General features: G+C 45.8%; 2 protein-coding genes across 5 annotated transcripts in view; both read left to right on the forward strand.

Moving 5' to 3' along the window:
• Positions 1–236: 236 nt before the first annotated feature.
• taf8 (TAF8 RNA polymerase II, TATA box binding protein (TBP)-associated factor) lies at positions 237–19,395 on the forward strand. Of its 3 annotated transcripts, none has more exons than XM_038819871.1 (9): positions 237–393; positions 3,149–3,246; positions 4,104–4,263; positions 6,732–6,830; positions 10,393–10,455; positions 13,288–13,412; positions 15,497–15,644; positions 16,931–17,073; positions 18,239–19,395. In XM_038819871.1, the coding sequence occupies exons 2-9, from the start codon at positions 3,169–3,171 to the stop codon at positions 18,377–18,379; spliced, it is 957 nt and encodes a 318-aa protein (XP_038675799.1). In that variant the 5' UTR covers positions 237–393; positions 3,149–3,168; the 3' UTR covers positions 18,380–19,395. The 3 variants fall into 3 exon arrangements, with proteins under 3 accessions (XP_038675799.1, XP_038675801.1, XP_038675800.1); XM_038819872.1 differs by having other exon boundaries at positions 247–393; positions 3,153–3,246; XM_038819873.1 differs by lacking the exon at positions 6,732–6,830.
• Positions 19,396–23,717: 4,322 nt separating this feature from the next.
• The window catches only part of mdm4 (MDM4 regulator of p53), a 39,482-nt gene continuing 35,248 nt past the window's right edge, over positions 23,718–27,951 (forward strand). For both annotated transcript variants that reach the window (XM_038820613.1, XM_038820614.1), the window contains exon 1: positions 23,718–23,840. In XM_038820613.1, the coding sequence (XP_038676541.1) occupies positions 23,757–23,840 (84 nt within the window). In that variant the 5' untranslated portion in view covers positions 23,718–23,756. The remainder of the gene's footprint in view (positions 23,841–27,951) is intronic.

Raw genomic sequence — 27,951 nt, forward strand, 5'->3', positions numbered from 1 at the left:
CGCCTAGGTGGCTCAGCCAGGACAGGGGGCAGCAGCGGTCGGTGTGTGGGATGGAGCGGTGACTGGGCTGCACTTGCGGGTGGGCGGCTCAGCCAGGGCAGGGGCAGCAGCGGCTCGGTTTGGGGGATGGAGCGGTGACTGGGCTGCAGTTGCGGCTGGGCGGCTCAGCCAGGACAGGGGGCAGCAGCGGCTCGGTTTGGGGGATGGAGCGGTGACTGGGCTGCAGTTGCGGCTGGGCGGCTCAGCCAGGACAGGGGGCAGCAGCGGTCGGTGTGGGGAAGGGGAGGCAGAGCGGAAGCCGAGCCGAGGCTGTCCAACTGGGCTTCCCACATATCCCCCGCCCGCCACCGCTTTCGGATTAGGATCAGCGGCTCCAACCGCCCCGGAACAAGTGTAAGTGCGAAGGCCGCCGCCGGTGAATTGCGCTGAGTTTGGAGGCGGCGCGGGGCCGCCCGGGGCCCAGGAAGGGCCCCGGTTCACAGGCCTCAGTCACCCCGGGCTGACCAGGCCCAGCGCCCCAGCTCACACCCAGCGTCCCAGCTCACACCCAGCGTCCCAGCTCACACCCACTCACCTCACACCCAGCGTCCCAGCTCACACCCAGCGTCCCAGCTCACACCCACTCACCTCACACCCAGCGCCCCAGCTCACACCCACTCACCTCACACCCAGCGCCCCAGCTCACACCCAGCGCCCCAGCTCACACCCAGCGCCCCCCCAGCTCACACCCAGCGTCCCAGCTCACACCCACTCACCTCACACCCAGCGCCCCAGCTCACACCCACTCACCTCACACCCAGCGCCCCAGCTCACACCCAGCGCCCCAGCTCACACCCAGCGCCCCCCCAGCTCACACCCAACGCCCCCCCAGCTCACACCCAGCGCCCCCCCCAGCTCACACCCAGCGCCCCCCCAGCTCACACCCAGCGCCCCCCCAGCTCACACCCAGCGCCCCCCCAGCTCACACCCAGCGCCCCAGCTCACACCCAGCGCCCCAGCTCACACCCAGCGCCCCAGCTCACACCCAGCGTCCCAGCTCACACCCAGCGCCACCCCAGCTCACACCCAGTGCCCCAGCTCACACCCAGCGCCCCACCTCACACCCAGCGACCCAGCTCACACCCAGCGCTCCAGCTCACACCCACTCATCTCACACCCAGCGCCCCAGCTCACACCCAGCACCCCAGCTCACACCCAGCGCTCCAGCTCACTCCCAGCTCACACCCACTCACCTCACACCCAGCGCCCCAGCTCACACCCACTGACCTCACACCCAGTGCCCCCCCAGCTCACACCCAGCTCACACCCAGCGCCCCAGCTCACACCCAGCGGCCCAGCACACACCCAGCGCCCCAGCTCACACCCTCTCAGCTCACACCCTCTCAGCTCACACCCTCTCAGCTCACACCCTCTCAGCTCACACCCTCTCAGCTCACACCCTCTCAGCTCACACCCTCTCAGCTCACTTGCACTCACTCAGCTCACGCACACTCAGCTCACACAGCTCACGCTCTCACACAGCTCACGCTCTCACACAGCTCACGCTCTCACACAGCTCACACAGCTCACGCTCACACACGCACACAGCTCACACTCGCTCACACACAGCTCCTCCTTCCATTCTACCCCTGCATTTCTCCCAGAAATGATAACTTTCCAAGCAATCTCATTTACCAGTTTAACTGTTTTGGGCATTAAAATTGGGACATGACTTAGAGAAGCGCCTGCAAGAATTGTACTGACCTGGGGTTGAGATGCTTCAGGCTGCAGGTGGAAAGGCTGGCTTTGGTCCCCTAGTTCCTGCGCGCCTGTCCATCCAACCCTTGGCCCAGGTTGTCACTGCCTCCCGAGAGTGGGAAGGTGTGGGCTTGTGAGGTCTCGCTTTGGGGCTTATGGCCGAGGAAGGTGTGTTCGTAACCCCAGCCACGGTTGTTGGGCCTCCACCACCTGGCAAGTCCTTCCCGGCGCATGCCACTGGCGGGCGGTAAGAGCGAGAGAGATTCTTAGTCAGCCATGTGATGGGAATGGTGCAGTGGTTAGCACTGCTGCCTCATGGCGCTGAGGACTGGGTTCGAATCCTGGCCCTGGGTCACTGTCCGTGTGGAGTTTGCACATTCTCCCCGTGTTTGCGTGGGTCTCACCCCCACAACCCTAAAGATGTGCAGATTAGGTGGATTGGCCACGCTACACTGCCCCTTGATTCGAAATAAAAATAATTGGGTACTCTAAATTTACTTTTTAAAAGGCTATGTGATGGAAAGAAGGTTGGAACCTCTCCATCGCCATCTGTCGATCTGGGCTACAGCTCTCATGTTTGCCACAACAACCCAAGCTCCCTGAGTGATCTGTTACACCCACCTCCCGTAAAACAAGTTATTCTGTCCTGTGTGTTTTACTGCTACTTCTAAGTAATAACCCTCTTTTTCTATGTTGGCTATTTGTAAAACAAAACAATGGTGTTTGAGAGATTGTCCGATTTAAAAAAAAAAGAAAACTACAAGGCAATGAGGGTGCAAGCACATTCGCTAGATATTTATAATATGTCAAATATTTCAACACTTTGAGAAATAATTTTACTGCATAACATGGACCGCAGGGATTCAGGTGGTGCTCTGTACATCTACCAGCTCCTGATGATATGCGCTTCGTCAATACAGCTACAATTGCTTGGGATTGCTTCTTCAACATTCAGTTCTAATCGAAAACTGGAGAATGTTGCCAGGCAGGACAAATTCTATTTGGTATTTTAGTAACTGCGTGGAAAGATTAATTTACTTTTGTGCCATTTGTTTATCTTATTTTATTTGAGTTTTGATGTCAAATCGTGTATAGATGTTATCCTGTGGTTTATCTGTATTGAAGTGTCTGTCCTCAGCTCTCTTGATTTTCATTTTGGGGGATGCAATGAACCCCGCTGCTATTTTTATCCCTGTTTACAAGAGTTTCTTCCACTCCCCGCGTTGTCACTGGAAAATGCCCTGATGCTATAAGCTGGGCCACTGGATAACGGTCACGTTTTCCTTTAGCCTTTGCACCTACCGTGTGCAAACATGTCTACTTGCATACATGAAATAAATCATCTAAGCTGAAGTGTTGATTCAGATGTCCGCTTGTTGATTGTCCAACATCAATTTGCCTTTTATTTCAGGCAGCTGGTGAATTGCCAAAATGACGACGGCTTCAGTCTCCGACACATATACGCCGGCTGATGCGACATGCAGAGTTTCAGTGGAAAATGTGGCCCAGGTAACCTGGTAGATCGTAAGCTGCTTTGAGTAGCAGGCACTGCCATAGGTTCAAAAATCATTGATCATTTGTACAATGTCAAAGTTTAAATTGCAAGGCAAATGATCATGTATCAATAAGGGCAGCATGGTGGCGCAGTGGTTAGCACTGGGACTATGGCGCTGAGGAGCCGGGTTCGAATCCCGGCTCTGGGTCACTGTCCGTGTGGAGTTTGCACATTCTCCCCGTGTCTGCATGGGTTTCACCCCCACAAGCCAAAGATGTGCTGGTTAGGTGGATGTGCCACGCTAAATTGCCCCTTAATTGGAAAAAAAATAATTTAAAAAAAATTTATAAAAAAATGTTTCTGCTCCACCTAGAGACTGGCTGAAGCTGCTTGGGAAGGCACGTCTTGCGCCATCTGACCATTGGCCCCTCAGAGGGAATGATGCAATACTTGGGGAGAAAACAAAATGGGCCGAATAAAGGAGCCCCAACTTATTTTTTTTGCAATTTCAGTTACAAATTGTACATTCAATTTTATATCAATTCACAACTGTATATCGTCACAATCTATTCAATTTTGGAAATATAAATTAATTTCAGGAATCTTATCGAGGGGTGTGATTTCTCTACATAGTTAAATGACGATGCTCTTTAATTTTTCAATATTGCATATGCTTGTCACTTTTGTGAATTCATGTAATTATTTGCAACTGAATATTTCGGTACCGACCGCTGCCCTCCGGTTTGGCACCCTCTTATATAATCGCATTCATGCACTCAAAAGTGAACCTTAGGTAGGGGGCTATGTAGGTTCTGAATGTGGGATTCACCTAATGTATCGTCTGCTCAGTTTTGTGGGTTTTATTTACTAGAAATCATCGAGTTCCAAAGCATCAATGTCCCCTTCAGATAACTATTATTTGGCGCGAAGGCGGACACTTCAGGTGGTGGTTAGTTCCCTACTAACCGAAGCAGGGTTTGACGCAGCAGAAAAGGCGGCTGTCGAAACATTGACTGAAATGCTGCAGAGCTGTGAGTAGAAAATAGTTGGCTTTGTTTGGTATTGTTCAGTTTTTTTTGTTGAGAGAGATGTAAATAGTTCCATCAGTGCAAAGTTTACCCTACAGTCCAGGATCACCCTGTGGGTTTGTTTTAAAATGCAGAATGCTTGATTATTTCCCAGGTGAGAGACTTTTTATCTTGGGCACAAACCACCAGGTTTGGGATGAATGTTTGTTCTTTTAGCCTTGTTGTTTAGGATTGTTTTTGCCAGGTTTGGTTGGTGAGAATTCCCTGCAGGGTGCAATGTACTGTTAAACTTTCAAACCTCTCTTTTTAACATTTCTTTACTAAAAGGGTAGCATTTCTTTCAACCTGATGCTAATTTTGCCAATTAAAGTGAAAGATGTGACCGAGAATTATTTTCCAAATATCTTTTATTCGGTTACCTTTTGCCTGTTGCTTCTCTCCCGTACCCATGCTGTACTATTCTATGATTCTATTTTACTTTGAGGTCGGTTGGTACAATGGTTAGCACTGCTGTTTCACAGCGCCAGGATCATGGGTTTGATACTGAGCTTGTGTGGCTGTCTGTGTGGAGTTTGCACTTTCTCCCCGTATCTGCGTGGGTTTCCGCCGGCTGCTCCGGCTTCCTTTCACATCCCAAAGATGTGCAGGTTCGGTGGATTGGCCATGCTATATTGCTCCTTAATGTCCAAAAGTTAATTGGGATTGCAGGTTTATGGGGTTATGGTGGGGGAGTGAGCCTGGGTGGAGTGCTCTTTCAGAGGGTCGGTGCATACTTGATGAGCCAAATGGCCTTCTGCACTGGAGGTACTCTATGATTCTAAATTCGGGGTTGCTTTCAATATCTTCAGTCACACCTCTAAGCAGCATGCATTTGTGAGATATGACTCACACTTTCTTATCTGGTTGTCTGATGACATAAGCTGGGTGTGTAATAGCAGGGCTATCTTGTGACCCAAATCAGATATTTATGTTTCTGTCACATATATCGGCAACCACTCCCCAAAATGGACAGACCAGATGTTTTGAGACTAGGCTATATCTGAATTTAGTAAGTTGTTATTTTATAGCACAGTGAATTGTTATGATTGGATTTGCATAATTCAATTTACAATCTAACTTCCCAAACTGATGCAAAATAAAGAATGTGGTGTACTGCTCCATTTTAGACTGGTGTATTCATATTTTCAGAATTATCTTACTCTCTTGGCAACTATTGGTTGCAAGAAACTGTACCTGCGTAATCACTTTCCAACTCATGACAGAACCTGCATTCTCTACTTTTTGTTCTGTTAGATAGCCTTACTCAAGTGGCAAATTTCAGTCACACTCTCACTACGACCTCAAGTTTACCCAAGAACAGAATCCATCTAACTTGCTAATGAGCCCCCTGCTGGATTTAAGTAAATAGTCACAGCGCATTAATCATTTCAATATTAAACCGTTTTTCATTGTCTAAAGCACGCTGGTTCAGACACACCGCCTGAATCTTAGCTTGCATATGACTCGAATTCCGAGGAAGGGTTCTTGGGTCTTAACAGCTGTTGCCTGACCTACTGAGTGTGTCCAGCAGTTTCTCTCTTTGTTTCAGATTTCCAGTATTTTGCTTTTTGTTCCAATCTACTGTCATAGGAGATAACCCTGAGTCGCAGGATAAGCTCAGTAGAACCATTGTTAACCTGCGTTAAACCAAGATAGAAATTCTGAAGCATGGCAAGGATGCATTGCAAATGTAATGTTTGTATTCTAAGTTGTAGAAAATGTGGGGGTGTGTGTTAACAATGTACTTGAACAATGACAATGAAATTAACTTGGGAAGTTTCAATTTTAACAGTATTTGTGGGAAGAGTTTCTGCGCATTTTTATTGGACCTTAACTTCTGAACTCCAGGGCAGTTTAACTGGGGGATACCTCAAGGATGCAATGGAGAGCAGCAGCCCCCCCCCCCCCCCCCCCCCAAGGTTCCCAAGTAAGGGCAGTACAGCAATTGCCTGGGAATTGCAAACTTCTGGTAGACAATTACCTGCACTGGGAACCATCCGAAAATGCGATTAAACTGCAAACATCAAACGGTTCCCGTTGTCTGACATCAATAGTTACCCAGAAGGATTAAAACCACTTACCACTTCTAGTTTCTGGGGAGCTATTGTAGAACCTGCACCCCCCCCCCCCCCCAAAAGGCTTGACTGCCAACCTCTCCCGTCACTTGTCCTCGCTTAATTTCCAGGTAAGGTCTTTCGAGCAGAGTGGCAATCTAACTCAATTGCCACTCCATCGGAAATTATGGCACAGTAAATATAAATGTTGCACTATGGAGGATTAGTTTCCATCACAATGTTTTTTTTTGCGCTATTTTTATGCACAATTTAATTAAGTGGACATGGCATGATAGAGGATTAGAGGAATATGTGCAATGTATCTTAATCCTTAAGACCGCTTTATTCAAATCGGAACAATTCTTTTCCCCCACCTAGATCTTTCTGAAATTGGTCGAAGTGCGAAAGTATATTGTGAACATTCAGCACGAACTCAACCAACCTTGTCAGATGTTGTGGTTACTTTAGCAGAAATGGGTATGTGCTGTCTTGTGCTAAAATATTGACCTACTTTGTTAAATTCACTGCATGTTTCATGCAGTTTTCTTAAACCACGAGAGCCCAAACTTACAGCAGCAGGAGCAGAGACTGGCAAGTTCCTAATTTACAGTTTTGTTGAAATGAAGTAATTTGCAAGCAGTAACTTTAAAAACATGCTTTGCAAGAGAACTGTGCTTTGTATGGTATCTTGGTGCACTGATATACATCAGTGTTGCATCATCATGGTTACTTGATTATCATTTTTTTAAAAATGGGGTAGCCAAAGTGAAACTGTTTCCACTGGAATGATCACATAGAAACATACATAGAAAATAGAAGCAGGAGGAGGCCATTCGGCCCCTCGAGCCTGCTCCACCACTCATTATGATCACGGTTGATCAAGTTCAATACCTTGATCCCGCTTTCCCCCATATCCCTTGAATCCTTTAGCCCAACCGTCGGAACCCAACCCGGCCGACCTTCGCGACCCACGCCGGCCGACCTTCGCGACCCACGCCGGCCGACCTTCGCGACCCACGCCGGCCGACCTTCGCGACCCACGCCGGCCGACCTTCGCGCCCCACGCCGGCCGACCTTCGCGACCCACGCCGGCCGACCTTCGCGACCCACGCCGGCCGACCTTCGCGACCCACGCCGGCCGACCTTCGCGACCCACGCCGGCCGACCTTCGCGACCCACGCCGGCCGACCTTCGCGACCCACGCCGGCCGACCTTCGCGACCCACGCCGGCCGACCGTCGCGCCCCTCGACGGCCGACCGTCACGCCCCTCGACGGCCGACCGTCGCGCCCCTCGACGGCCGACCGTCGCGCCCCTCGACGGCCGACCGTCGCGCCCCACGCCGGCCGACCGTCGCGCCCCACCATTTTCTCTTACCCTGTTTGCTGGTGACAAAAATGGCGGAAATGGTTTTGGGGTCCCTTTGGCACCTCGTACACACTCCTCCAATGCAACCTGTTGGATGAAGGTGAAGCCTTCCAGTGTCGGAAAGTATGGAGTCTCCAGCTGTCCAAAGTTCTGCATTTCTTCCGTAAAATTTTATTAAATAAAATCCCCCCCGAACTTGTAAAAAAAATGTCAAATGAATAAAGTAAATGAATAAAAAACGGTTACAGAGGAACAGCACACAGATGAGCCTAGAAATACAATTGTGAAAAAGGTAATGCAAGAAATGAGTATGACTAATCATGATTTGCATTCCTATTATTCTCATATAGATGTAGACAGGCACATTACACACATAAACTACTTACTTCATTGCACCTTTTAAAATTAATCCAGGTAATCAAGGAACAGTGAAGTGAAATGATAAATTATGCATGCACAAGTGAGCAATTGAGCTGAGACCATTTAAAAAAAATAGTGGCCGCACTGTGCGTGCGCGCCGATGATCGTGCGTGCATGTGCAATGCGGCTGAATTTTTTTTACATGTTCACGGCCATTTTAAAGGCCACGCAGTCGGCATTATGAAAAGCCAGCTGCTGCGCGGAGATTTGCGCGATCGGGAACGCTGTGGACAACGGCTCCGCGACCCTCCTGACACCAGCCCACGACCCGCCCGCGGGTTACGCCCCCGACTTTGAAGAACACTGCTTTAGCCCCAACAGCTACATCTAATTCCTTCTTGAAGTTACAATGTTTTGGCCTCAACTACTTTTTGTGGTAGTGAATTCCACAGATTGACCACTCTCTGGGTGAAGAAATTTCTCTTTGCCTCAATCCTAAAAGGGGCTGGTTTAGCTCACTCAGCTAAATCGCTGGCTTATAAAGCAGACCAAGCAGGCCAGCAGCACGGTTCAATTCCCGTACCAGCCTCCCCGGACAGGCGCCGGAATGTGGCGACTAGGGGCTTTTCACAGTAACTTCATTGAAGCCTACTCGTGACAATAAGCGATTTTCATTTCATTTCATTTTCATAAAAGGTTAACCCTTTATCCTCAAACTATGACCCCTAGTTCTGGACTCCCCCACCATCGGGAACATTCTTTCTTAATCTGCCCTGTTTAATCCTGTTAGAATTTTAAAAGTTCCTATTCTACAGCCATTGTGCTCCCTGGCCTCAGTTTAGTGAATCAGTGGTAATATTTGTCCTCAAAACTAGAAAGCACAGAGGTAGTGACCCGACCTCTTGAGACAGAAACTCTGGGTTCAAGTCCCACTTTAGGACATGACGACCATGGTAGGTGCATTCGTAAAGTGGCTGACCATCAGCCTGTAAATCCTTCCAATGTGCCTGATGGCAGGCGGTAAGAGAGTTTCCTTTTTTTTTTCTTATAAATTTAGAATACCCAACTCTATTTTTAAGGGGAAATTTAGCATGGTCAATTCACATACCCTGCACATCTTTTCGGGTTATGGGAGTGAGACCCATGCAGACACGGAGAGAATGTACAAACTCCACACAGATAGTGAGCAGGGATCGGGTGCCGTGAGGCAGCAGTGCTAACCACTGCACCACCCTGCTGTCCTGGAGGAAGAAACGGGAAAGAAAGATGCATTTACATAGGAACGTATTGTATTTCTTCAAGATGTTGCACAGTGCTTTACAGTTAACGGATAACGGCCTAGCAACCTCCCACATGCAACAGGCCATGAGACAAATGAACAATCGAACAGTTTTGTGCCCTGCCCTTTAATTGCTTCCTACTTAAGACATTATAAAACTGGTCTTGATGTATTCAAGGATAATAATCAGACTGCAAAAGATTTATGAAGGTCATGGTACTGGAATAGCAACCAAGAAGAAATCCCATCATGGAACATGGGGAAACAGAATTCAATAAATCTGTTCATTTGTGGGCTAGCTCCAGAAAATGAACTATTTCGAATTGTAAAAACGCAACTAATAATAATAATCTTTATTATTGTCCCAAGTAGTCTTACCTTAATAAAGCAATGAAGTTACTGTGAAAAGCCCCTAGTCGCCACACTCCGGTGCCTGTTTGGGTACAGTGAGGGAGAATTCAGAATGTCCAATTCACCTAACAGCACGTCTTTTGGGATTTGTGGGAGGAAACCGGAGCATCCGGAGGAAACCCACGCAGACACAGGGAGAATGTGCAGTCTCCACACAGACAGTGACCCAAGCCGGGAATCGAACCTGGGACCTGGCTGCTGTGAAGCAACAGTGCTAACCACTGTGCTACTGTGCTGGGTCTCCTGTACTTGGCTGGCCTACATATATGACACGTATAATTCATAATGCCCTCGAGGATAGGCAAAGAAATACTACCTTGCCCACATCCCAGGGACTGGTTTTCGGTGCTCTGTGTTGGATAGCAGTCCAGGATTTAATTCCCAGCCAGATGGGGAGTAAAGTTTGTCCTCTTTTTCCCCTTCGAAATTTGTTGTAACTGCAGCTTCAGTGTGAAACCTCTGCTGATAGTGTGACAGCTTCACTTGTGGTCTTTCAGTGAAACCGGTAAACGGTGTTGAATTGCAGTTATGCACCTGCTGGTTTGAGTTAGTGAAGAACTTAGGAATACAACCAAATGTAACTGTACAAAAATGTTTTGCATTTTATACCCTTATTCTTCAGGTTTTAATGTGGATAATATTCAGGCTTATGCCAAACGTTCACAAAGGATGGTTATTACAGCACGTAAGTATGTTTTCACCAAATATTAACTGTAGAATATTATGGCCTGGTGTCTGCACTCTAGTTTCTTTTGGTTTGTTCAGTGAAAAACTTAAGTGGATTTGGAAGTAGAGAGGAGATGCTGTTTGAAGGTAGCAGAACATGATTCCCTGTTAGCACTGGGGTAGTACACAGGGGGCCGGTTTAGCTCAGTTGGCTGGACAGCAGGTTCGTGATGCAGAGCGAGAGCAGCAGCGCAGGTTCAATTCCTGTACAGGCTGAGGTTATTTGTGAGGCCCGTCTTAGAACATAGAACATAGAACGATACAGCGCAGTACATGCCCTTCGGCCCACGATGTTGCACCGACATGGGAAGTCAAAAACTAAAGGCCATCTAACCTACACTATGCCATTATCATCCATATGCTTATCCAATAAACTTTTAAATGCCCTCAATGTTGGCGAGGTCACTACTGTTGCAGGTAGGGCATTCCACGGGCATTCTTCTCAACTGTGCTCCTCGCCTGAGGTGTGGTGATCCTCAGGTTAAGTCATCACCAGTCAGCTCTCCCCCTCAACAGGGAAAGCAGCCTATGGTCATCTGGGATTATGGCGACTTTACCTTACCTAGTACATGGTGCAGGAAAGCTGAGAAGAGAGAAAGTGACCCACCACGTTAGGAGCGTTAACCCTAACAATGCCGGCTTGCCACTGAGTAGATTCAACCACAGAAAGATTCAGATCTTGGAATAAAATTGAAACATGAACTTGTATTAAGTATTGATGATTTGCAGGCAGCAAGAGAAATGCCCCCTGTTAAGATCAGGAATTCGTATTTCCTCCTTTTTTTTGTCGGTTTTTCTGGCATTTGTTTTGCAGTTTTTTCCCTATTGCTACTAACCCAACTTTATTTCATCAGTTACTTTTATGTTTTTGTGTGGTTCCATTTGTTTTCTGATTTTCTTAGTATCATAAGTACCAGAGATTTATTCAGCCTGTTAACAGTGGTGACCTCTGGTCTTCTCTAATTGTCACTACCTTTACCGTTGGTCCCCTTCCACTGATTCTGTACCTGTTGCCCTTCTGTAGCATCTTCAGGGATCAGTTTCAGCATCTGTAAGGATGACAATGGATTTCACTTCACCGCAGTTTCAACAGACATCATGATGGATGGTATACTATCTACCCATCTATCGTTAAACCCATGATAAAGATTAAATATTCTATAGCCCAATTAAGTTTTTATGTTCTATCCACTTTTGCCTGGTACATTCAATAACATAATTCCACATTTTGCTACAACATTCTTGCATTATACTGCAGAAAACATTTTAAAATAACTGTGATGCTGTTAGTTACAAATCTAGCATTAGTGGAGGAAGCAATTTGAGGGGACTAAGAATATTGTGCAAAAAGCAATATTCCTTAAATGCAATTTACTTGAAGTGTGCTATTAAAATGTCTCAATTCTCTTGCAAACATCATCAGGTTAGCTAGTTTTACATTTTGGTGTTAATACTGTTTTTTAGCATTTTTAATGTGGGATATACTTTGAAAAATGCTCCTTGTGTCATCAAAAGCCTTGAACAGCTTTAGCAGTGTGGCTTTGTCAAACTGCGCTGCAGCTACTGGTGGACTGATACATTGGCTCTTGTTACAGCTCGTTTCTGTGAATGGTGATGCAATTCGCACATTTTTAGTTCTGCATATTTTTGGGAGTTTTAAATCAGTGTGAAACCACAACAAATGGTTTACTTCACAAGCTGATACCGGTCAGTGGCTCAAAACAAACTACAGTTCTTAAAATAAAGTGCAGAAAAGAAAACCATACCAAGCTTCAGTGTTTCCTACTGATTTGTTTCTTGGCAAAACAAGTCAAATTGCATTCCGTGTTCATCTGCTGGGAACCTTGAGCAGCTAATGAACTCTGTAATCTCTCACAGCTTTATACACTGATCTTCATCACCGCACAAGTATTTTCCCCTCCTTTTTTTCTAACGGTTGGATTACATTATCCACCAGAGGAGGTTTACCAGGATGTTGCCTGGTCTGGAGGATGTTAGCTATGCGGAGAGACTGAATAGACGCAAACTGTTTTCATTAGAACGCATGAGATTGTAAGGTGACCTGTTAGAGATCTACAAAATTATGAGGGTCTTGGATAGAGTGGATAAGTAGGCGCTCTTTCCCAGGGTGGAGGGGCCAGTCACCAGGGGGCATAGGTTTATGGTCCATGGGGCAAAGTTTAGTGGAGTTGTGCGAGGCAGTTTTTTTACATCTAGGGTGGTGAGTACCTGGAACACTTTGCCAGGGGAGACTGTGGAAGCTGATACATTAATGGCGTTCAAAAGGTACCACGACATACATGGAGAGGATGGGTATAGTGGGATACAGTACTGGGAAGTGCTGAGGGTTTTGGCCAAAGATGGTCCCATGAGCGGTACAGGCTTGGAGGGCCGAAGGGCCCATTCCTGTGCTGTATTGTTTTTTGTTCTATTATCAATCTGATTGCACCCTTCTAGTAAATCAGTTGGATGACCTTTCTTTATATCTATGAATATGCTGACCATTAGTGAGATATTTGACTCTGAGGATATCACAGTAATCCCGATTGACACCGGACCAAGTTTCTGTACATGCATGATCGTTTGTGTTATGCTAGAGAGCATTGGCTTCTGAATTTCTTCTTGGTTTGTATTGTCCCTTTCTACTCCAGGAACCTGATACCAAATGTACTTTTCAAATGGGATGGGGAAGAGAAGAAAAAGGAAGAATTTGGGAATGCCAAGGCCAATTGAAATGGCCTAGCTCTTGCTCCTGCTGATCAATTTCTGATAGTTTTATTTTTCCTTCTAGCTCCTGTCACAAATACCCCAGCAACCCCCAGAGCACTTTCGACTGGACAGAAGAGAACACACCCCTCATATATACCAGGGCATTTTCCAGAGTTCCCTGACCCTCACACCTATATAAAGACACCTGTAAGTGTAAACAAGTATATGTTTGGCCTTATTGTGTCTTGTCTCGCACTGGGAACATAATTTAATAATTACAAATTTGTGAATTAATTTGACCCGTTTCGAGGTTGTGAGTTGGTCTGTGAAATGTGAAGAGAGTATGAGTGCCATTGTGTTAATATAGGCACGGCACGCTTTCCAGAAGAGGCACTAGTTTGGAGCGGAGACACTTGGGAACGCAGCAGAGTAATGAATTGAAAAAGGGACATTTGCATTTTTCTAATCCCATTTTGTCTGAATGAAAAAGTAATGCATTTTAATGTAATAAGAGCAGAGTTAATGAAGGTGGTAAAACAAAATGCTGTGTAAAACTTTATAAATTCCAAAAAACTCAGATTAAGCTGCAACAGAGAAAAGAGAAACCACATTAATAGGGCAGAGTTTGTAGCAGCAAGTAGTTAAACTTACTCCCTGCAAGTTCAGATTTTCTAATTTCTTTGCATGAAAGTTGCTGAAAGTGTGCTGATAATGGCATAGCAAGGGTATCTGGGACCTGTGAGCAGGGCAAGCAACTGTGTAACTCCTTACCTAATCAAATTGAAGGATTAAGAAACAAAAATGTAAGGACTCAGAAGGACGTGTGAATGAAAGTGGGTGAATGCAATGTTGAAGTAAGGGAGGGGGAATAAAGGCGGGAATCGTTTTTCTCAACAAAATAATTTAAATTTGGCACTTTTTTTTAATATAGAAATTTAGAGTACCCAATTAATTTTTTCCTAATTAAGGGCAATTTAGCGTGGCCAATCCACCTACCCTGCACATTTTTGGGTTGTGGGGGCGAAACCCACGCAAACACGGGGAGAATGTGCAAACTCCACACGGACAGTGACCCAGAGTTGGGATCGAACCTGGGACCCCGGCGCTGTGAGGCAGCAGGGCTAACCCACTGCGCCACCATGCTGCCCAATTTGGCACTTTTAAAAGGTCCCACATTTGCAATAGTTAATTTGTAGTGACAGAGTGATTGATTGGCAGTAATTAACAGTTCACATATTATGAGTAGGGTGCTTCAGATTTAGCTTTATGTGAGTTAATTTGTATCTATCATACGAATGCAGCAACTTCACACCATCCAATATGTTTAGACTGTGAGGCAGACAACAAAATACTATTTTTGGAAAGCTAATGGTGGGAGTGCTGCAACCTAACATCGACATTTGGATATCCGCGTTTAACTTTTAAAAAATATTCATTCATGGAATGTGGCTGTCAATAGCTAAGTCCGTCGCTGTCCCTTACCTAAAGTTGCTTAATCATTCACATACAATTTACCGTATTGCAATAGGCCATTCGGTCCAACTGATGTTGCAGATGTTTATGATCCACACAAACCGCCCCCACTCTGTCCAACCCCATTGGCATGTTCATCCTTTCTCTCTCATGTACTTATCTAACTTTCCCTTCAATCCACCCGTGCTAATTGTCTCAGCTACTCCATGTAGTTGTACCACTGTTAACTACACAAGTGAAAAACAATTAATGGTGAGCACGATTTTTTTGACCATTATTTTGACAACTAAATCTAGCCCAATGCTTTTCAGGTCAGTTACGTTTCATCAGAACATTAAGGTGGTGCTTGTTACCAGGCGATGTTACCAGGTATTTGATAAGGCCAGGCGGATGAATAGTGGGGTAATCAGACTCAGATGTGTTATTGTTAAATATGCTGTTGGGGAGAAGAAGATAAGAAAAGGAGATTGTTCTTTAGGTTTTAACTTTTGACAGCATGCTAAGAGAGATTATTTGTCAGTGATGCTAACTGATTTGGGGGAGGGATTTTCTGGCTATTCTGGCCATCGAGATCTTCCAGTCAGAATGCCGAAGCCCTGGCACAGAATTCCTGGTTGTAGAGGGGTGGTTTCAGTGGGAACTCCCATTGACAGCAGCAGGACCAGAAGATCCCACCACCGGCCAATGGTGGACCACCGAGAACCAACCGCGGTGCGGGAGTGTCTGTGGAAAATTCCCCACTTTAGCTTTGAAGAACATAATTTGCTTCACAACACTGTGTGCGGATATTCAAGTTCATTTTTTCCCCCCACTGTTAGACAATCAGAGAGCCAGTTTCTGATTACCAAGTGCTGAGGGAGAAAGCTGCATCCCAGCGAAGAGATGTGGAGCGAGCTCTGACCAGATTTATGGCCAAGACAGGAGAGACAGAGAGTCTGTTTAAAGATGACGTCTCCACATTCCCATGTAAGCATGTAGTCTTACTTTTGTATAAAAAATAGTTTGGCAGAAGAGGGCAAGTTTGTGTGAAACGTTTTTTTAGTGGGTGCAGGAAGGAGGCAGATGAATGGACGGAGTTTGCACAGTTGCAACCCTGGAGCGCAGAAAACCAACTCAGTGCATCGTGAAGATTTTACTCACCCTGAATTGATTGCTATTTTTATACAACCAATGCAAAACTAATTTTAATTTTTCAAAGTCGGGTAATTATTGAGTGCTGAAGCTACATTATTGTGCTCAATATCTGAGATTGGTTCTCCATTTGTTTTCATGTTAAGCACTCTACCAATCGTGCAAATCAATTCAGTGGCAATAGTAACATAGTGGTTATTTTGCTGCATTAGTAATCCAGAAAGTAAGAGATCAAGTCCAACCGTGGCTGCTTAAAATTTTAAACGGTTTGCAGAACCTGGAAATGAAAGAAATGTTTGAGTGATTATGAAGCTGATTCACTCATATTACCTGAGGTTCTGCCATATATGAAAGTCAGGTTCCACACCGTTTTTGACTGGCCTGATATGCCATTCAGTTGTGGGAAACTTGTACAAGCATGAACTGCAGTGGTAAAAGAAGATGAAGCACCATGGCAATTAGGAATGGGCATTAAACGCTAGCTTCTCAGAATTGCACACATTCTGAAAATAATTTTTTAAAAATAAATATTATTTCATGGGATTCCAACTGCAGACAATAGAAGTGAATTATGGACTCACAGAACTGTTTTGATTCATTGCCTCATGATGTAAGGCAAAGTTATGTATTTGTTGGTATAATTCACTGTCGACGATTGTAAAGTGATGTCTCGCAGATCATTTTTGTGAATATGGTGTTACTGCGAACACAACATTGTCAACTTTGAAATCAGTTGTTTCGAATTTAGCTATTGTACCAATGTATTTTTAAAATAAATTTACAGTACCCGATTCTTTTTTTCACAAGGGGCAATTTAGTGTGGCCAATCCACCTAGTCTGCACATCTTTGGGTTGTTGGGGTGAGACCCATGCAGACACGGGGAGAACGTGCAAACTCCACGTGGACAGTGACCCAGAGCCAGGATCGAACCTGGGTCCTCGGCCCCGTGTGGCTGCAGTGCTAACCACTGCGCCGCCATGCCACCCATTGTACCAATGTTTTATTCAGAACTGTGATTGTGTCCATTGGAAATCATTAGTAACCAAAACTGAGGTGCATAACATCTGCTAAGCCTGAAATTCTTCACTTGTATTATAACGTCTTTTTAACTCTTTTAAAGTGATTGCTGCGCGAACTACCACAATTCCTTACCTAAATGCCTTGCTACCATCTGAACTTGAACTGCAGCAGATGGAGGAGACAGATTCCTCGGAACAGGATGATCAGACTGATACAGAGAATCTGGCACTAAATATGAACAGCGTATGTTTCCTTGCACCCTTTCATTGCAAAATGTTGTCTTTCATGTTGGCAAGTGAAAGTGTATACAGAGTCCCAGTGTTACCTCCAATGTAAAAGATTTTTGGACTTCTATCTTCCAATTATGCTCCTTGTTGGGGAAATAGCTTACCCCTTAGATATGCTCAGAAATTGGCATTTTTGTTGCCTCTAATACTTTTTGTTCACCAAATTTCAATAAGTTGTGTTTTGCAGTGTGAGTTCAGTGATTTCTGGGCTTTGAGGGATGTTGTGTTGCACAGAATCATTTACAGTTTTTTAATATAAATTTAGAGTACCCAATTCATTTTATTCCAATTAAGGGGCAATTTATGATGGCCAATGCACCTAGCCTGCACATCTTTGGGATGTGGGGGCTAAACCCACGCAAACACGGGGAGAATGTGCAAACTCCACATGGACAGTGACCCAGAGCCGGCATTGAACCTGGGACCTTGGTGCTGTGAGGCAGCAGGGCTAACCCACTGCGCCACCGTGCTGCCCTAGTGGGAACAGAATTGCCTATTTAGAAAACCATACATCAGTAAATTTTAAATGTTGATAATATTTTTAAAAATAAATTTAAAGTACTCAATTCATTTTGTTTTCCAATTAAGGGGCAATTTAGCATGTTCAATCCACTTACCCTGCACATCTTTGGGCGTTGTAGGGGTGAGACCCATGCAGACACGGGGAGAATGTGCAAACTCCACACGGACAGTGACCCGGGGCCAGGATCGAAGCCGGGTCCTCGGCGCTGTGAAGCAGCAGTGCTAACCACTGCGCCACCCTGCCGCCTGATAATATTTTTATATGTCAACAGTTTTGTTATTTGATCATAGATTGCTTTGAGTAATGGCAAAATAATTAAATTGGAAGTTCGAACTATGTTGGCCTGTCTGTTTGTGTAACAGTTCACGTTGGAATAGGATAATTGCATTGTAATCCTGCCTAGGTAGCTTTAATGCCGTTTGTGACCATGTCATTGTGACCATACCAGTTCAAATTATGTACAAAACAACGAAAGCCCATCTTTATTTTAAAGGGAGGGAGAATATTCTTCACTGTGCTGTCTGTATTGTAAATATTGAGATGCGTTTTCTTGCAGTGTTGTAAATGTTCTGTAACAAAGCAAATGTCTATTTTCTAGGATGAAATGTCCACTGAAAAGGAAAATGCCATGTTGCAACAGAACTCGGGTTTATCCAACAGCAAGACTAATGAGGAGCCAATGATTGACAATCCATATCTAAGACCGGTGAAAAAGCCCAAGATCCGCAGGAAGAAATGAACTTGGGAGGAAATACAAGGATGATTTCAGTAAAACACCATGCATTATAATAACACAGCTATTTGAACTGAAAAGGTTGTTTTAATTGAGAACTGTCTTCATCTTTGGAAATTGTGAAAAGGGATCACCTGCTTAACGGAGTGAGAGTTTTTTGGTCCCAGAAAATAACTTAAAGAGACCGCGCCAGTTTGGTAATCCAGTGTAAAATCTGGATAACCAATACATGAAGCCAGAATCTTTTGCACCTCTGTTCCAATGGAGCAAACATATTTTGTTGTAAGTTTTAAAACCTCTTGAAGTATATTGCAGTGCAGCTCATGGACGTCTTTGTCTTTACAAGAAGGTCACATGCCACATGGACTAAAACACATTCCAGTGAGGTGAAAGTGACTATCTGTTCAACATCGCCTCTTGCAATGGCAATATTGCATTGGTGCCCTTCCTCCTGTTCATTCACCACTTTGCAATTCAGCTTTGATCTTCTGCCAGTGTTTTCCGCACTGCTTCACTTGGCAGCTGGCCACAGAACGGCCAGCAAACGCGTGTAGTGCGGCAGTTGTACAGTTTAATGTAAATAAATATTTCTTCTGGTTTAAAAAAAATAGTTCTTGCTGTTGAACTGAACAAACTGCTACTGCACTACAGGGAGATGCATTACTTACCCCACTGGTGGCTTTCACCAGTGGAAAATTTTATTTGCTTACAGCAGCAGGTGCAACCACTAGAGCAGAGATCATAAATGCTTCAGATTGAACCATGGGCTTTTAACAAATTAATCCGGTTGACAGCATGTAACTGATACAAATGAGCATATGTCTGGTAGTGTGAACTTGAGTAGGTCCACCAGTAACACATACTTTGGTTGGTACGAGAGAGGGTGACTTTGGAAAAAAAACAGCAGCAAACGATAATGGTATTCCACTGGGGGAAAATAAGAAAGTCAGATTTGAAGGGATGTAATTCAGAATTGAAATGATCTTATTTAAAGCAAAATAAAGCAAATTCTTTCAAAAAAACTCAGGAACTGGTTTCTTTCAACATGCCAATGTAAATCTAAAAACATACGCCACGGAATTCTCCGTCAGCGGGATCCTTTGCTCCGCCAGCAAAGCAGCCACGCCCGCGGGTTTCCCGAACCGGTGGGGTGGCCACAATGGGAAATCCCATTGGCCGGCTGCCGGAATGGAGGATCCAGCTGCAAGCGAGGGAATGCCGTGCAGGAAAATGCGGCCGGCGGACTGGAGAATCCCATCCAAGTTATTTTTCAGTAATGAAACGAGTACGACAATGGGTAAGTTTGTAATCAAAGACACAGCATACGGACATCTGAAATAGGAGCAGAAGTTGGTAAATCAGCCCATTGGGTCTACTCCGCCATTCAATTGGATCAAAGCTGATAGGTTTTGAATTCCACATTCCCATCTACCCTTGATAACCTCAGATTGAGTTCTGTAGAAGGGTCATATGGATTCAAAATGTTATCTCTGTGTCTATGAATTTGCTGAATTTATCCAGCATTTTCCGTTTTTATAACCTTTGATCCTCTTGCCTAACCAGAATCTACCTCCAGCAATATTATGAAGTTCTGCACCAATAGCCACACAGATAGTGAGGCAGCAGACAGCGACTCAGGCTGCCACTGCCCTTCCGGTTTTTGCACTTTTCCCAAAGGGACAAATCCATAGGGAGGTGGTTGTTTTTTTGGTGCCTGTCTGAAATGGAAAGTATAGGCATGAGTAGCAATGAACTTCTCACGGGATGAATCCTTAACAAACCTAATCGTGATGACTGCTCAGATGTACTTTCCAGCTATAATCTAAAAATAAATATTTAATAAGATGAATATTCGTAATTCCTCCCAACAGTCCAATTCTGAAGTCCTTCCACAACAGAATCGGATTTCTCAAATACCGTAAGTGTTTTGCCTCTGCTTGAAGTATACTCCTGCATTGATTACTCTCTTAATGAAGTACAATTTTCCTGTTTTAGGTCTAGATTTGCCTTTTATTGGTTCAAACCTGTGTCTTGGTCCTACTCTTGCAATTAAAAAATAAATAAATTTCAGAGTACCCAATTTTTTTTCCAATTAAGGGGCAATTTAGCGTGGCCAATCCACCTACCCTGCACATCTTTGGGTTGTGGAGGTGAAACCCACGCAAACACGGGGAGAATGTGCAAACTCCACACGGACAGTGGCCTGGGCCGGGATCGAACCCATGTCCTCAGCGCTGTGAGGTAGCAGTGCTAACCATTGCGCCACCACGCCGCCCCCCCCTGCTCTGGCAATGTGATTTTTCACTTCTCGGATGCTATTTGTCCTTTCTCAAGTTCCAAGTTCATTTTGAAAATGAAAAGACATAACATTTCAGAACTGTTCCCATATAAAGAAATAGCTATTTTAAGATTGCCGGCTACAGCTTGTTCATGTTCTTGTGTCTTTAGGCTGCGTCAGCTCTGCTCACTTGGTGTAGAAGGGACTTTAGTTGGTGGATTAGTTGCCTTAATACCCTGTATTCTTTCTAAACGGCTGCTTGACTATATTTCATGGCAATAGGCACTTGGCAAAGCATGATGGATATATATTAGCCTTATTTCAGTCAAGAAGTTCAGCATGTAATAGGCAGAAGGTCAGTGCGTGTAAACAAGTGCACAGCTGCACATTGTTGCTGACAGCAGACAATTGTTATTGCTCGTAGACTACGAATTCAAGGCCTGTTGTTTAATGCTGCTCGCATTTCTGTCTCTGGGCTTATCAAAGGAATGCCTCGGTTTTCTAAATATTGCTTATTGAACAATATAAAGTACTGCCTTGCCTTTGTTCAGGGGGAACAATTAGAAGGACTGGTCACTCTAACTCCCTCCACGAATTTCGTGTTAAATAAAGGACCTTTGGCGAAAACTCGAAGTGCTGGTATTTTTTCCTCAACACTTGGTAATGCTTCATGTCTGAATCAACATGTTGTACGTTAAAGTCTTAGATAAGGAGTTGGATGCTGTGCTTTGGGATATCAGAAACACTACAGTAATTTAGAAGGCTGCATTGCTTGTGTTGCTGTTTTGATGGGATATTTGATAATCTAGTGTCACAAGTAGGCTTGTATTAACACTGCAATGAAGTTACTGTGAAAATCCCCTCGTCGTCACACTCCGGCGCCTGTTCGGGCACACTGAGGGAGAATTCAGAATGTCCAATTCACCCAACATGCACGTTTTTCGGGACTAGTGGGAGGAAACCAGAGCACCCACAGGAAACCCATGCAGACACGGGGCGAATATGCAGACTCTGCATAGACAGTCACCCAAGCTGGGAATCAAACCCGGGTCCCTGGCGTTGTGAAGCAAAAGTGCCCGAGTTTGCTCATTCTCCCCATATCTGCATGGGTTTTCTCCGGGTGCTCCGGTTTCCTCCCAAAGTCCAAACATGTGCGGGTTAGGTGGATTTGCCATGCTAAGTTGCCCCTTGGTGTCCAAAAGGTTAGGTGGGGTTACTTGGTTAGGGTGGAGGCAATGGCATAAGTAGGGTGTTTGTTCAGCCGGTGCAGACTCCATGGGCCGAATGGCCTCCTGCACTATAAATGACGGGGTGTGTACGATACTTTGCTTCCTGAATGACCAGCTCTTTAGTTTTGCTGATGATGAGGGAGAGATTGTTGTTGTTACACTACGCCACTAGATTCTCTAACTCCCTCCTGTACTCTGACTCGTTGTTCGAGATCCATGCAAATTTCTGATCCAACCTATTTACCAGAAACTCAAACCCATCATAATCTCTCATTATAAATGAACAAACTTAACACATTTAAACATTTCATCTCCTCGACCTCACAGAAAAGCTGTCTCTAGTAACCTTCCCCCCCCCCCCCGTCCAATTAACCATGGTGTCTCTTTCACACGCAGCTTTCTTTACACAGAAAATAGGATCACAATACAAAAATATACATCGCACATCAGTGAGAAGTTGCAAAATAGCTTCATATTTGCATCTATAATGGTTGCTGTCCTTCAAAAAGTATTGTATGCTGAAATAAAGGCAAAATACGGCAGGTGCTGGAAGTCTGAAATAGAAACAAAATGCTAGAAAAGTGCAGCAGGTATGGCAGCATCTGTGGAGAGAAAACGGGGTTAATGTTTCGAGACCCGTACAGACTTGAAATGTTAACTCTGTTTTCCTCCAGAGTTTTCTCAGCATTTTCAGTGTTTGTATTGCATATTTGTGGTGTCCTAAATAAGAAGCTAAATTTTATTCATCGTACAAAATATTGCCTGCTGGCCAACCAGTGTGCGCAATGGTCGTTGCTGTTGCCTGGAGGCAGGGTAGCACAGTGGTTAGCACTGTTGCTTCGTCGTGCCAGGGCCCCAGGTTTGATTCCCGGCTTGGGTCGCTGTGTCCGGGTGCTCCAGTTTCCTCCCACAAGTCCCGAAAGACGTGCTGTTAGGTGAATTGGACATTCTGAATTCTCCCTCTGTAACAGGTGCCGGAGTGTGGCGACTAGGGGCTTTTCACAGTAACTTCTGCGGTGTTAATGTAAGCCTATTTGTGACAAAGATTATTATTGAAACTTCACTCAATTGACACTAATACCCTTGGGTTTTTGAAGGGGGAGGGAATTCAGGAACATCCTGAACTTTTTGCTCTCCGCTTATATCATGTTTCCTGCGCTACCATGTATTGGTTTGGCACTTATTCCAATTTACACGATCGACATTAAATTTTTAAAAACGTGTTGGCAGTTATGAAAATCACATGACCATATTTGGTTGTGTTATTCTGTCATTGTGGAATTGGTTAAGCGAGGTGGAAGTTCTGGGTGCCAGAGTGAAGCTAGCCACGTAGCCCTGGACTTCCTTAAAACTGGAAGCACTCATGGACGGACACGTAGCACAAAATTCATTCAGACTACCCCTCTCCCCCCACCCCCCCACCCCCCCCCCCCGGCACTCCAATGAACAACCTGCCTCTTCCAGATGCTGAAAAAATTCCACTGCTCCAGTCTGTGAAAAGAGCAAAAATGGGGGGAGAGGGAGGAGGAAATTAAAACACAAAAAAACCTAAAATAAGTGCTGATTTTTGTTTCACCGCAGCCCTTACAGAAAGTTTGGACAGTGAGAAGTCGTCTTATAGAAAGTTTTGAAGCGGTCAAACTTCCAGCGCAGCAGGTGGGGGGGTCGCGCCGCGATTGGTTGGGGCTCAGCGGGCCACCGATTGGCCGCCCGTCCGCGTCAATCACGGTGGAGGGGACGTGATGTCTCGCTCCAGGCCCCGCCCCTCCAATCGGAGCAGCGGGAGGGATCTGCGCGTGCGCGGCGGCGGGAAATAGTCCCTGGCAGAGTGATCTGCGCGTGCGCGGCGGCGGGAAGCAGTCGCGGGCGGAGGGATATGCTGGCGGTCGGGCCCGGGAGTCAGCAGCCCCGTTCCCCCAGTCCCCTCAGCCCCCTCCCGGCAGCATGGACAGGAGCCAGTGTAAGTGGGGATCTACCGTCGCAGCGTGCTGGGTGGTGGTGGCGGCGGGGGAGGGGGTTGAACCGTGTCCCCGGGCGGGCGGGCGGGCGGTCGGTTCGGGGTGAGCGGGCCCCGGGTAGGCCTCGCCTCACGGTCCCGCCCCGGGGGTGGGGTGAGTGAGAGGAGATGGGGTGGCTGAGGCGCTGAGAGGCCCTGTCTCCCGCTGGGGGAGTGTCCAGGACCAGGAGGCGTCAGCTCAGAGCGGGGAGTCGTCCCTTTCAGATGGTGCAGGAGGCCATGCGGCCCATCCAGTCTGCACCAGCTCTCTCTGAAACAACACCCACTCTAATAATAATCGTTATTGTCACAAGCAGACTTACATTAACATTGCAATGAACTGTGAAAATCCCCTAGTTGCCGGTGCCTGTTCATAGAATCTGCAGTGCAGAAGGAGGCCATTTGGTCCATCGAGTTTGCACCGGCCCTTGGAAAGAGCACCCTACTAGCCCACACCTCCACCCTATCCCCGGGTACACGGAGGGAAAATTCAGAATGTCCAAATTTCCCAACAGCACGTCTTTCGGGACTTGTGGGAGGAAAGCGGAGGAAACCCACGCAGACACCGGGTGAACGGTACATAAAGAGCAAGAGGGTATCCAGGGAAAGGGTTGGCCCACTGAAGGCTAGGCAAGGGAATCTATGTGGAGCCAGAGGAAATGGGCGAGGTACTAAATTAATACTTTGCATCAGTATTCACCAAAGAGAAGGAATTGGTGGATGTTGAGTCTGGAGAAGGGTGTGTAGATAGTCTGGGTCACATTGAGATCCAAAAAGACGAGGTGTTGGGTGTCTTGAAAAATATTAAGGTAGATAAGTCCCCCGGGCCGGATGGGATCTACCCCAGAATACTGAAGGAGGCTAGAGAGGAAATTGCTGAGGCCTTGACAGAAATCTTTCGATCCTCACTGTCTTCAGGTGATGTCCCGGAGGACTGGAGAATAGCCAATGTTGTTCCTTTGTTTAAGAAGGGTAGCAAGGATAATCCAGGGAACTACAGGCCGGTGAGCCTTATGTCAGTCGTAGGGAAGTTACTGGACAGAATTCTTCGAGACAGGATCTACTCCCATTTGGAAGCAAATGGACGTATTAGTGAGAGGCAGCATGGTTTTGTGAAGGGGAGGTCGTGTCTCACTAACTTGATAGAGTTTTTCCGAAGAGGTCACAAAGATGATTGATGCAGGTAGGGCAGTGGATGTTGTCTATATGGACTTCAGTAAGGCCTTTGACAAGGTCCCTCATGGTAGACTGGTACAAAAGATGAAGTCACACGGGATCAGGGGTGAGTTGGCAAGGTGGATACAGAACTGGCTAGGTCATAGAAGGCAGAGAGTAGCAATGGAAGGGTGCTTTTCAAATTGGAGGGTTGTGAGTAGTGGTGTTCCACAGGGATCAGTGCTGGGACCGTTGCTGTTCGTAGTATATATAAATGATTTGGAGGAAAATGTAACTGGTCTGATTAGTAAGTTTGCAGATGACACAAAAGTTGGTGGAATTGTGGATAGCGATGAGGACTGTCAGAGGATAAAGCAGGATTTAGATCATTTTGAGACTTGGGCGGAGAGATGGCAGATGGAGTTTAATCCGGACAAATATGAGGTAATGCATTTTGGAAGGTTTAATGCAGGTAGGGAATATACAGTGAATGGTAGAACCCTCAAGAGTATTGAAAGTCAGAGAGATCTAGGTGTACAGGTCCACAGGTCACTGAAAGGGTCAACACAGGGGGAGAAGGTAGTCAAGAAGGCTTACGGCATGCTTGCCTTCATAGGCCGGGGCATTGAGTATAAGAATTGGCAAGTCATGTTGCAGCTGTGTAGAACCTTAGTTAGGCCACACTTGGAGTATAGTGTTCAATTCTGGTTGCCACACTACCAGAAGGATTTGGAGAGGGTGCAGAAGAGATTTACCAGGATGTTGCCTGGTATGGAGGGCATTAGCTTTGAGAAGCGGTTGAATAAACTCGGTTTGTTCTCACTGGAATGACAGAGGTTGAGGGGTGACCTGACACAGGTCTACAAAATTATCAGGGGTGGATAGTCAGAGGCTTTTCCCCAGGGTAGGGGGGTCAATTACTAGGGGGCATAGGTTCAAGGTGCGAGGGGCAAGGTTTAGAGGAGATGTACGAGACAAGTTTTTTTTACACAGAGGGTAGTGGGTGCCTGGAACTCGCTGCCACAGGAGGTGGTGGAAGCAGGGATGATAGTGACATTTAAGGGGCATCTTGACAAATACATGAATAGGATGGGAATAGAGGGATACGGACCCAGGAAGTGTAGAAGATTTTAGTTTAGACGGGCAGCATGGTCGGCGTAGGCTTGGAGGGCCGAAGGGCCTGTTCCTGTGCTGTACTTTTCTTTGTTCCGCAGACAACCAAGCCAGGTTTCGAACCTGGGACCCTGGCGCTGTGAAGCAATAGTGCCCGACACCCTATCCCTGTAACCCCATCTAGGGGCAATTCAGTATGGCCAATCCACCTAACCTGCATGTCTTTGGACTGTGGGTACAGCATGATGATGCAGTGTTTAGCACTGTTGCCTCATGGCACCAAGGTCCCAGGTTCGATCCCGGCTCAGGGTTACTGTCCGTGTGGAGTTTGCACATTCTCCCCGTGTCTGCGTGGGTTTCACCCCCACAGCCCAAATATGTGCAAGGCTGGTGGATTGGCCATGCTGAATTGCCCCTTAATTGGAAATAATGAATTGGGTACTCTAAGTTTATTTTTAAAAAATCTTTCGACTGTGGGAGGAAGCCGAAACACCCGGAGGAAACCCATGGGGACAGCGGAATCGAACCCGCGAGGACGATTTCTTCTCCCAAGGGGTGTGAATCTGGTATTCCTTACCGTAGAGGCTGCGCCGTTATGTGTGTTCACGGCTGAGATAGACAGTTTTTAAATCAGGGAATCAAGGGTCATGGGGGGGAAAAAAATTACTGCGGATGCTTGAATTGGAAACCAAAAGAGAAAATGCCGGAAAATCTCAGCAGGTCTGGCAGCATTTGTAGGGAGAGAAAAGAGCTAACGTTTCGAGTCCAGATGACCCGTTGTCAAAGCTGTCTCAAGGGGATATGGCGAGAAGTGGGGTTTTCTGTATTTTTATTTCAGATTTTCTGACTTGCCAAATCTGCACTGAATCCTCTATTTGAGTTTTATTCTAATTCATAAATTAATTCAGTAACTAATGGATTTGTGACTTGCCTACGAGGGTGGTGTTGGCCGAAACCGTGAATGATTTCTAAAGGAATAAAAGCAACCTGCTGGAAAATCTCAGTGGCCCTGGCAGTTCTGAAGTAGAGACATACCAATTTGAAGCGTTAACTCTGTTTATTTCTCCACAGGTGCACCCAGACCTGCTGAGTTTTTCCAGCTTTTTCAGATTTCAGAAGGAAATTGGCTGGGAGCTTGAGCGAAAAAATGTTGCAAGGCGACAGTGATGGGGTGGGGGTTGGTGGTGCTGACTGGTTTCTACAAAGAACAGGGATGGAATAGATAAATTGCCCCTTTCGGTGTTGCAATGACTCTGGTGGAGAGAGTCATGGTTATTGTTAAAATAACCATTTCATCCTGCCTTATTACGAATAAGAAGTGAGAGTCTTAAGTGCCAGCTCCATGGATTGTAAAGCCTGCAATGTTCTCATTTTATATTTGCAAAGTTTTTTGTTTTTAGTTGGATTTCATATTGCAATTAGGTATCTCTAACCCTGCAGCTTCCACATCAGCTAAATTCGTAAAGGAAATCACTGTGGATACTGGAATCTGAAACAAAAAATTGAGTCCGTTAAATTCATCCTATTGCAGAAGTCACAGTTACGCATCTACTCAATGAAATAGGTAATCAGAAATGTTAGGATTGAGATTTGGCACCGGATGCGAGACTCGTAAAAGCAATTTCAATACAATGACCTATGCTGTTTGCCAAAGTGAGTGTCAAAATAGATTACGTTTTTAAGGCAAAATAAATGTCCAGCCTGGAAAGGTTAAAGTGGCGAATGCAAATCTTGTACTTATTTTGTGCTGAGTTAGCGAGCCTCGCTGGGGTAATGTGAGTGGTAAGAATGCCCCTAGATTTAGGAA

The sequence above is a fragment of the Scyliorhinus canicula genome, chromosome 15, assembly GCF_902713615.1.
Source record: "Scyliorhinus canicula chromosome 15, sScyCan1.1, whole genome shotgun sequence".
Taxonomy (NCBI): domain Eukaryota; kingdom Metazoa; phylum Chordata; class Chondrichthyes; order Carcharhiniformes; family Scyliorhinidae; genus Scyliorhinus; species Scyliorhinus canicula.